Source organism: Tribolium castaneum, chromosome 1, assembly GCF_031307605.1.
Source record: "Tribolium castaneum strain GA2 chromosome 1, icTriCast1.1, whole genome shotgun sequence".
NCBI lineage: Eukaryota > Metazoa > Arthropoda > Insecta > Coleoptera > Tenebrionidae > Tribolium > Tribolium castaneum.
In genome coordinates, this window is record NC_087394.1 from 26,137,422 (window position 1) to 26,148,638 (window position 11,217).

Genomic DNA, 11,217 nt, shown 5'->3' on the forward strand with positions numbered 1-11,217 from the left:
ACAAACAAATTTACCCAACACTTAAACAACGGGATTAGATGAGGAAGCTAAACATTTTGATTCCAGTCCCAATTTTGTGATCAATTGTATAAAAAATATAATTTATGAATTATACGGGGTGACCCGAGGGTGTGTAATCGGTTTATAAATTTTTTGTTACTTAAAATATTGCCATGACGTTTTTATTATACGATAGGTATAATTGTTAAAACTACAGAATATTTTTTCTGTTGCAAATTTATCGGAAAATATTCAGAGGCAACTTCGCAGAGATTTTTCAAAAATTAGACTTTTTTATCGAAAAGTTGAATAATTCCGAAACGAAAAAATAGATAGACACATAGTTTATATAATAGTTTATATAAAATTATATAATTTTTTGCGTAGAATCTTATTTTGCAAAAATATATAAGGTGTTCCATTTAAAAAAGCAACCTGTAGACCTGTACATAATATAAATATTTTTAGTTTGTGGACTCTAAATTACGCATCCTTGGGTCACCCTGTATTTTATATAATTTAATTTAAAATCAATTAAATGAGATTCTTTTCTTAGTCATGTGATCGAAAAATATCGCGGCAGATTCAAATCGTGTTTTTAATTGTGTTGCTTTCAACCAAATCCCGCAAAATCTCAGTATTAATCTACTGAAAAAAATACATAAAACTCGTGTTACAGGTGCTTTAATTTAAATTAAGGCCCCGGTGAACAACTTAATTAACAACTAATAATTTACTTTTATTGCCCTAATTAAACTTCCTGCTTACTTTAAAGTTGATATCATTTCTCTAAGTTAGGGCAATATAATTTTAATTACAATTTTAAAACATCTCCAAGTTGTCAAGCCACACAAAAGTTTCATTAAAAGTTTAGTACACAATGTTTGATTATTGTGTTATCGCGCTTTTTCAAATAAATAAATTTTCATAAAGCCAATCCGCAAGTTGAAACTTGGCGCAGTCATTCATATTTCAAGCGAAGATACTTTATGCTTTTATGTTGGGCTTTTGGGTAAAAAGGTGATGGTTTTTGCTGCATATAAATGAAAGCGGATCGATCCGGCCAATCATAAATTTTTAAACAATATCAAAGGCCTTGGAGTTCTTTCAAAAAAACCATTTACTCGTTTCGTACAGGTCAATTATTCTAATTAACTTGGAATTTCTCTAATCAATTTCACTCACAAAGCAAATTATTTGGCAGTGATCCTGCGGTGCACGCGCTTCAATTTCTCGATGTCATCAACATGAAGGACCCCACGCAAAAGGCGCATTTCTACCGCAATACGCTGAAAGAAGCTTTGCCTTTCATACCAAAGGTAAGTCAATAAAATCCGGATCAAATGTTGTTAAAGCATTAATAAAGTTAATCTTGCAACGTCACTTGACAATATTACGCCAACGTAAAGAATGTTACAAAGATTTTACAAACGCCCTGTCACGGGTAAAAAAGCGTCTCACCAGATGAAGGGGCTCAACCGTAAACCCGCCGCTATTACACTAAATCCCTGTGAGTGTTTCTGTTCGTGGATTTACGAAACGAATAAAATAAATACTGCGTTCGGAAGCTTACAATTAAGCCCAACGCACGATATCATTAATTGTGATTTATCAATTCTGACAGAAATTGTGGTACCAACATGTGTGGCCTTCGCTCCAGCAGGAAATGAGATCGCAAGAGGTTTTAGCCGCCGTTCTCCAACCTGTGCTCTATTTAATTCAAGACTCGACTATAGAAGAATACGAGTCCATTATTCTTCCGTCCTTTAGGTGAGTTCAACAGGTAAAATGGATTTTCACTTCAAAACAAAGCTGTTTACTCGTTTCTACTATTCTAATATTTCAATTACCCCTTATCTATCTGAACAGAAAATGATTCTAGGTTATTAAATTTAACAAAAAACAATAGTGCATATTAAAATTGATCTCTTCCAGAGCTTCACTTAATTAACAAATTTAAACAAATCGATTGGTACTCAAATTAAATTCATTACAAATTCGTTCTAAAAGTTTGAGAGAGTTTTATAAAATGGCACAAAATTGGATTTATTTTTGCATTAAAAACTTTTCATATACATATATTTGTAAAGTCTTATTTTATAAATCTAAAGCTTTAGTAAGCTTATACATATCCGTTTTTTAAATAATTATTATCCCAAGCAAAGCATGCGAAACTTTCCAACTTAATTTAAGTTTCTTCGCGTTACTTGACTAAAAAAGCGTGTCTACAGACACGTCTCAATCAACAAAACTTTCCCACAAAGTTAGTAAAAAAAGAAAAAGATTTCATCGTAGACAAGGGTCTTAAAACTGCGATAGCATTTAACTTAATTTGAAAAAAAAATAGTTTTTAAATTTGGTGGATGCGCCGGGCGAAACTAAACTCCACTATTACTGCATTAAATCTTTTCCAACCAAAATAAAAGTTGACGGCAAATTTCAATCGATATAACTCTTGCTCCTTTTAATATCCAACGCGTTGTTGGTGTTTAGGAAACGGCTCCACAGGGTCTAATTTAATTAAACCGAGGTTTACTAACATGCAAATACAAACACGCTTGTTTTTTTCGTCTACAATTTCGCCACTATTTTCAAAGCACTTTAATTATGAATCATGACCGTTATCAAAAACGCTGACACAGGTACGCCCGAATTGGATTCCACTGTTCAATTTTTAAATTAGTTTTCGATTTTCAGGGGAGTGTTTTCAGCTCCGAAAACGGTTCAAGCCACCGTCACACTCCTTGAAAATTTGCACATAATATTAGAGAAAACCCCGCGAGACGATATTCGCACTGAAGTGTTGCCAATGTTATACAATGCCTTCGAAAGCACCACGATACAAGTTCAGGTACGTATTAAAAATTCACCAAAAAACATAAACATTGACAGGAAATTGAAATCTTAATTTCGTGATAAAATTCCCAACAGGAAATTGCATTTGTTTTCGATATTCCTGACCTAATATGTTACTCGAAAGTTAATTAAAATTTCTGCTTGAAACAAAATGGTATCAGATAAGGTTTTTTTTTTAACTCATTACTTCCATATTCAGCAAAAACAAAACTCACCAAAGAAGAAATAATAAGACAATGAAAAATATTTTTATTTTGCTTGTATTCGTCGTTAAATTGTTTCGCTAGTTAACTAGAAAATTGAGTAAAAGCACTCCTCTACTATATGCAAGGAATTTGTTGTAGAAAACTAGGCTAAAAGCTGTTCTCTCAAGCGTTATCTCAAAGAAATTTAATTAACAGAATGAGCCTTAAAAACTCAAAATATTGCTTCAATATTGACAGTTTTATAGTGGTATTCATTGTACCTCATTTATTATGTGTGGATAAGTTATAAGCTATTTTAAATTTAATTAAATAATAAATTAATGTCACGAAGAACAGTCATGAAATGTTATTAACATTTGAATTAATTGATTGTTGAATTAATGAAAATAATGAAATGATTTTATTACAATTAAATTTTAAATTAACCAATACTATGCAACAGTGAATAAATTAAATCTCCCGCTAATTTTAAGGTATGTACGCAAAATTTTAATTCACTCAATTAACGACATATTTTTATAAATTTTGCGCATAATCGATCGAATAATTAAATATCACAAGTACAAATAAATAATGTGAAATGAATTTATTTATAAATACAGGACGTTTTAATCGCAATGCCACAAATGTCGTTTCCCGCATAAAAAGCATTAATGTAAAATTCAGCAGCGAATTAAAAACAAGCACAATCGCTTTTGGAAGCAAATGCTCGCCTTCCACAAACATTGCTCTTTATTTCAAAGCAAACACAACAACCAATAATCAACAGTTGACCGTTTGTGGTGAGAGAGACAAATCCCCATCCTCTCATGTACCCCAGTTCTGTCACTATAATATCACAACTTGCGTTTTGATTTTTCAGAGTGCCGCCTTGGTGGCAGTGACGAACGTTTCGGAATATTTGGACGAAACGGCAATCAGACGAATGATACTGCCAAAAACAAAAATCATTTACGAAAAAAACCAATCCGATTTGAAAATCGTTTCGAACGTACTGTCGTGTGTTGAGAGGACGTTGGATCGACTGGACAAAAGCCAAATCATCGACGAGGTTTTACCGCTTTTGTACGACATACGATTATCGGATCCGCAAATAACGCTGAGGGTCGTAAGTAAGTGACGAGTTTCTATCAATGAATGAGGCTTGGATATCTATTTTAAACGGACACCTGTCGGAAAAGGGGGCCAGTTTAACAGCTCCTAGGGGACATATTCACAGCCATTTCTTTCTCTCGTAAAATTCAATTTGGGCGAGATCTACGATTTTGCTCAAGGCAGGGACGGAACAAAAAAACTGGGTGCCAACGAATCAATAGAGAATATTAATTTACATCAAATCACTCAGATCATAGCTTTCTCGTTTTAAAAATTGGTTCACAAAATGAAGTTGTTTCGGATTATACAGGGTATTTTGTTTTGAAAATCTTAAGGCAAGAGACACTATTTGTAATACAAACAACCCCCTAAAATTATAAACGGCCAGACTTCCGAAGTGATACCTCAAATAAAAGGTAATTTTAATAATAATGTTAAAAAATAACTGGTGGAGAACTTGTAGAAATTAAAAACAACGTTTGTTATGCTAATTTCACTACAATGTATTTATTTTTCATCATTTTTTAATAAAGTTGCAGGTACTCTTTTACTAAAAATTCTAATGTATGAAAACCAGAAATGAAATTGAAATGTTTATTTTTAATTTTTTTCTTATGTTTTAATTCCTTGCCACCGAAGTTTTCAAAATACTTTTAGTAGGTACTGTTTCTATCAAAATGCATGATTCGATTTATATTTAATGTATTGTGCTACAAATTTTTTGTTTTTGCTTTGGGTTTAAAATGGGAGAGAATAATCATTTAAAGTGAAGTAATTAATTAGGTTCTAAAATTTACATACAGAAACATATAGTTTCTAGTAGTCTAGAAAATGGAGTTCGATAAATAAAGTGATTAGTAATATTACTTTTCATCTTCGTAAATTTTGTTGCCCCGTTCGTTATTACAAACATATAACTTTTGCTCTATTTTTTACATCGTTTTTACAAAACCAATAATTTTCAATTTCCACTGTCTAAGTTTGATATTGTTAAGATCTGTAATAATTAAAACTTGTCTGAATAAATTTTTTTGAGTTATTTTCAAACACGAATTTTTTTTGTCCCGTCCGTCATGTGTAAACAAAAAGATAATTAATCAGAAGTCGTTTCACATTGCCTTATTGATTCAAAAGTTCCACCTATGCTTCAAAAATAATTGTTGGAATTAGTGCCTTTTAAATTAATACAATTTTATAACGATTGTTTAACGATAAAAATGTGAGGTCTTTTTGTGTCCCGTTCGTCATAAATTAATATTATTTTTTTTTGCTCGTATTACAAATTTTACAAATGTAGCTCCGATTGTAGATTGCAAATAGTTTGACTGGTACTAAGTTCCTATAAAGAACATTCACCTCTGCTGATACTGATCATAAAACTGAAAATAAAATCTAAAAATTTATGCAGTGTCCCATCCGTTCAAACTACAACAAAAAATACCATAAAATTTTGAAAAGGTGATTTTTATAAAAAAAAAGCGTGATTTAGAAAAATGCCATAAAGTGCTTCCTTGTCTTGGGATTTTCAAGGTTTTATTATTATTTCTTTTAATTTCCAAAAAACTTAAAAAAAATCATCTTGTATGATTGTTTTAAATTGGTAATTTTAAAAGATTTTGGATGATTCCATCGAATTTAAAGATTTCCTCTAAAAGAAACAGGAAAGCATTTTGCCTCATAACAGACCGTTACGCCACTGGCAGACTTTGAGAATGATTGATTTGATTTTACCTCATTTATTTTAAAAGAGCATCTTTTCCAAATTTCCTCTTTCTGCGTCCTTTTTCTCCGAATATTTAATTTAGTATGAAAAAGGCACGCCAGGTCACGGATTTATTGATAAAGATAAAAAAGGGTTTTTGCGACAATTATATTAGAAGCTGTTTAGAAAATGATATCGACAATAATTGTAAGACTTAACTATTTTTGCATTCCTTGTTAAAAGTGTAAAGTTTAATAGACCCGCATTTCCGATAAAATTCTTGCAGCCCTCTTCTTCATAAAATCCCTTGAAACTAATATCCCGTAATCCCCATTTTAACCTTGGTAATTTTTCGCAGACATCTACCGGTTAATGCTCAGCGACAAGAAATACGGATTATCCGTGAATTTAATGGCAACCAAAGTAATGCCTTCGTTGTTGCCGCAAACGGTAAATCCCTCCTTAAACTTGGAACAATTTACGATCCTTCTGGAGGTGTTACAAGAAATGCTGGATCAGATTGACCGAAACCAACGCAATAAACTGAAACTCGATAACCTCTCTTTACCAAGTCCGGAACGTCACCGGCCCTTACGTCACCAATACAGCTCCGATAATATGCACGTGCCACCCTTCAATATCCCTAATCTCCGGATAGAGCAGCGCAAAACGTCGAGTGCCGAAGACATGGCCCGGAAAAACTCCACAGGTCCGTTATTTTATTATCGTTTTTTCGTGCGACAACTCCATTAATTTTGGGGGCTTTAACAGGCGGAATGTTGGGCGGCTGGTGGTTCGGAGGTTCGCCCTCGTCCCCAGACAGCAACTTCCTGCGGGTGGTTAACGCCTTCCCCAACAGAAGACTCTCGGACAACACGCTGATGACGCCGAAAATACGCATCGCGCCCTCGTGCGCCTCCTCGCCGGGAGGGACCCCAGGAGGGGGCTTGCCCATCAGGAGACACTCGAGTATTGGACCACAGGAGAGGAGAGGATCCACGGTTAATCTGTCACCACCAACGGTAGGCAAAAACACCAATCGGGCAAAAGACACAAAATGTAGCGTAAACGGTCCGGAATTTGTGGTTTCGTGGCTCGAAGTCGAAACTTCGTTACATCCTCGTTAAATCCAGATCAGACGAAAATTCCGAATGAGGAGAAAATTGGATCTAAGTGCGTCTCCGAATTTCTAACTTTCGAATCAAAACGTTTACGCTACATGCCGCAAGGTTTTAAGTGCAACCTAGATATTGGTAATTCATAAGCTTCAGTAATAGTTATTTATTACAGATTTAAAGTTTAATACAGGCGGCTTCGTAGATTATTCGCACGGTGAAACTTTTATAAGACGATGTAGGCAACGCTCGACGTTTATTATGTGAGGATGAACTCTGTAATTCATCAATTTATATAACAACTACATAAATTCTTTAAACGTCCGGAAAAGTAATAAACGAGAACTATTCCAAACTCTTTTTGTATTATAAAACTACGTGCGGCAACTAGCGATTTTTAGGTCAACAAGGCGATGAAAAATTTATCGGCACCAGTGGTGGCGTCCAAAAATTATTTATTGAACGGTTTAATTGGAAATTTAACCCCAGATCCACAAACAATATTAATTTAGCATATGAAAAAACCGTAAAGTAAGGAACAAACACCTTACCGTTTAACTACAAGCGTTTTTCTGATGAGACGCTCAGCTCGCATTAACAAACATGATGAGGACTCACCTGAAAAAAAAAATTTTGTTAACATAGAATTAAAAAGCGTAAGAACACAAACTACAAAATAAATACAAATACAGTAAAACAGTAAATCTAGGACGCAATGAGTGAACAGAAAAAACATACTTAAGACGTGTGAAATACTAGAATTTGTTTTGTTATACCATGAATAAAACAGTAGAAAAAATAACATTTTATCGTGTACGATGGAATAAATAATATTTTTGTATATAAACAAGTAAGTACATATTTCAGGGAAAAGTAGGACAAAATTGTCAGCTGGTACACAAGGAATAAAAGGTTTCAAAAACAATATTCACAAAGACAAAACATTGTAGAAGCAAGTCTTTGTTTTAATATAAAATACTGATATCGCCCCTTGTGGTCAACCACTCTGGGTCTGCGACCGAACCGCTTGAAAAATTTCCCGCCAAACTTGGCCCAATTTCGACATCGACCCTTTATGTTTTCCCAACTCCAATTACACTAATAGACGTTTCACAAATTCATTACAACACACCGAGCGTTTAATTTTAGCCTAGATCGGAAAGTACTTAGGCAAATTAGCTTACTTTCCGTACAATTCAAATATTTTCACCGACAATTGAAAAATTTTGCTTATTTTTATTTTAATTCGCGTTGCAAACGAAATTAGCGCCTGAGGCCTCCGGCTGACTGGAGATGTGTGTATAACAAGAAGAATTCCCCGATATTAAAAAAGCTCTCATTCTCTTTGGAAGTAGTCCGAAATCAAATTGTTGCGAGCAAAACGAGCTACAAAAGCGCCACATACTCGGCGAATTGCTGCTACATCGAACATACAATTTTTGCTGGAATGCTCTTGAAAAGTAATATTTTCAAGGAGACTACATGGAAGCATAATGCAAACTTTAACTGCCTGTATTAAACTTCCGTAGACGCTTTGTCAGGTATTATTAAATTGATTTCCACTAGATAAAAGCATGTAGATTGTCGCTTCAAATAATATTAATGTTGAGCGATTTTTACAATTTCAACACTAATATTATTTCCGATAACACAACACAGCCATGCATTAATATTCCGATGAGTCGAATAAATAACTATTACGGCACTTTGATGCTAAATTAAAAAAAAAATTATCTGAAACGCAAACTGTAGCAGTGTTGATATGTTTACAAATTTTAACAGCGTACACATCACGCTTACACACTGTTTAAACTGTGTGTCAATAATTGCAAAATTAGATCGGTAGAAACCACTTTACACACTTGATAATTACTTAGCACAAACGACATCAAAAATTTATAATCATATTTGCAACACTGTAACCTGGAAATACTCTTTGCAAAGGAAGCGCGAAATTAAACTCGAAATAACTTATGAAAAATATTATTTTATAGAGCTTAGATTTGTTTGATCTTTTGAGTCGGGCGTTCAAATATCAAAATATGTAACACAACACCCGAACAAACGAACCTAAACAAACACCGGCGAAACGAGATAAAGAAATGTAGACATTGTTCTAGACTTGTATTGTATTTTGCATAAACCCAATGAAACACGAGAAAAGTAGATAACAATTTAAAATAATAAAAATATTGAGCTGCGTTTAAGCCGGGAAAAACTCAGATGCAAAACATTTCCATTTACGGTAAAGTTGGAATTTTGTTTAACAATGGAAAAGCAGCTTTCATAGCTCCTGTTCATTAATAAATAAAAAGCTCCATTCATTGTGAACTTCGAGTTGATCAATATTCGGGAAATTTAACTTTAAGCCCTTGAACTCAATAATCATGAAAAGGGCAATAATTCAGGTTATTGCTTCAGGCTAAATTAGTGTTACGTTAAAGTTCAGCAAGTTTTTCTTTGAGTCGAAGCGAAAAATCGGCCTGGATGCTTTGCAAAACTTCACCTCTAAATAATTAAAAAGACAGATAATGCAGACGTGTTTTCTTCAAAACAGTTCACTTAAATTTATTTGCATGGCGTCGTAAGTTACTCCGGTTTTAATTTAGGAGAGCATGAAAAGAACGAACTCAAATATTTATATGTTATTTTAAAGAAGATGTAATAAATAATAAAACGGGAAATGCGAATCGGGAAAAACGTGGCCGGAGATTCAACCAGATGCAAAATTTGTTTAGCGAATTCTGAATTACTAATTTATGGAATTAATAATTAAAACGGAATTTATTTATTTAATCATAAATGCACATAGTAATTCTGCCCATTATTCGAAATGATATTTAAAAACAACAAAATTAAATTAAATTAAAGTCAATTTATACTATTCCAATATCTCAGTCCAACATAAAACTTGTCCTTAAACTTCAGACGAAAAAGGATGTAGAAGTAGGTAATTATTTCTAGTTGAATAAAAGCAAAAATTTATAGCATAAATGATAGAGAATAAAGTTCGTACAGAGTGGTGCTTTACTTCTGTTAATTTTTTTTAGATAGGTTTTAGTTTAGTTTTTTAGGTTTTAGGGCGTGCGACACTAAAATCAAACAATGTTTTCAAAAGATGGGACAAAATTCCCTTAGTTTTTATTATAGCGGTAAGCATTCCAATAAAATAATGCAAAAATTACTAGGTTTACAAATAGATCTATTTGTGGCTTTCCACGTTTTTCTGGCACCATTTTACACACCCTCGTTCACTGTTGGAGACATCCATAATTAACATTTATACATTTATGCAATCTCTTTGTACAGAAGCTGTCACATTTTCACAAAATCTAAAGTTTAGTTAGCATCTAATTAAACAAAAATAGCGTTTGATTAAACGTGTAAAACCTATAGTACATACAACTAATTGTTCCGGCGCATCCACCAGTTTCGCCAAAAATTTTGTTATGTTTTTCATAATAACAATGAAAAAAATCAATAAATTCATTGAAGGAAAATACGAATTTGAAGCCTGTTTTTTTTTTTTGGAGGAATTTTGACATGTTTTCATTAGCACGTCTTTCAATCACCATTTTGCAATCCCACGTTCTCGGACGTACCCTGCTGGATACATCCATAATTAACATTTATGCGACCTGTTTGTGCAGAAGCTCTCATCTTTTCATGAAATCCAGAATTTAATTAGCAACTAATTAACATTTAAACAAACATATTGTTTGATCAAACGTGAAAAAACTTAAAAGTACATAAATACTATTGTGTTGACCCGGCGCATCCACCAATTTTGCAAAAAGTTTTGTTATGTTTTTTATGAATACATAATTAAAAAATTGCATTAAGACGTGTTCCCTCCTGCGCAAAGAGTATTTCGTCCACCTTTTTCACAAAGAAAAAATGCTGAAGCGCTTGTTCGCACAGGGCGCTATAGGGTACAGCTCTGTGTCCCGTGAGGGCTCGAGCCTATCGGTGCCATCCACCTATGTAAGTGCTCCCGTGTATGTCGTGTGGTGTGTTATGTCCGACGAAGAGTTCGTGCACCCGCGGAGAGGTTCCTTTGCTCAGAAACCTCCCCACGGAATCATGCACGACACTACACGCTCACTCATATCACTTTGTTAATCATTTGTTCATTCTCATTTGTGCCGTCCGACCGCTTGGATCATGTGCAATGTGTTGATTGCGCTCTGTCTCTATTCAGCTTGCACGGAGCATGATAGTGAGTATCTGTATCTGTTGTTAT

The 11,217-nt window shown here is 33.8% G+C and overlaps 1 protein-coding gene across 8 annotated transcripts in view; it reads left to right on the forward strand.

Annotated features, from left to right (window-relative positions):
* Positions 1-11,217, forward strand: part of bma (black match) — a 41,287-nt gene that overhangs the window by 24,274 nt on the left and 5,796 nt on the right. For 4 of the 8 annotated variants that reach the window (XR_001574622.2, XM_015978076.2, XM_015978077.2 and 1 more), the window contains exons 8-15: positions 1,205-1,319; positions 1,625-1,770; positions 2,698-2,851; positions 3,925-4,174; positions 6,218-6,568; positions 6,631-6,881; positions 10,896-10,958; positions 11,176-11,193. Coding sequence is in view for 7 of the 8 variants with exons in the window: in XM_015978076.2 (XP_015833562.1) it covers positions 1,205-1,319; positions 1,625-1,770; positions 2,698-2,851; positions 3,925-4,174; positions 6,218-6,568; positions 6,631-6,881; positions 10,896-10,958; positions 11,176-11,193 (1,348 nt within the window). In the remaining variant the exon portion in view is untranslated. The remainder of the gene's footprint in view (positions 1-1,204; positions 1,320-1,624; positions 1,771-2,697; positions 2,852-3,924; positions 4,175-6,217; positions 6,569-6,630; positions 6,882-10,895; positions 10,959-11,175; positions 11,194-11,217) is intronic. The other 4 variants (XM_015978081.2, XM_008194282.3, XM_015978078.2 and 1 more) reach the window with 3 other exon arrangements.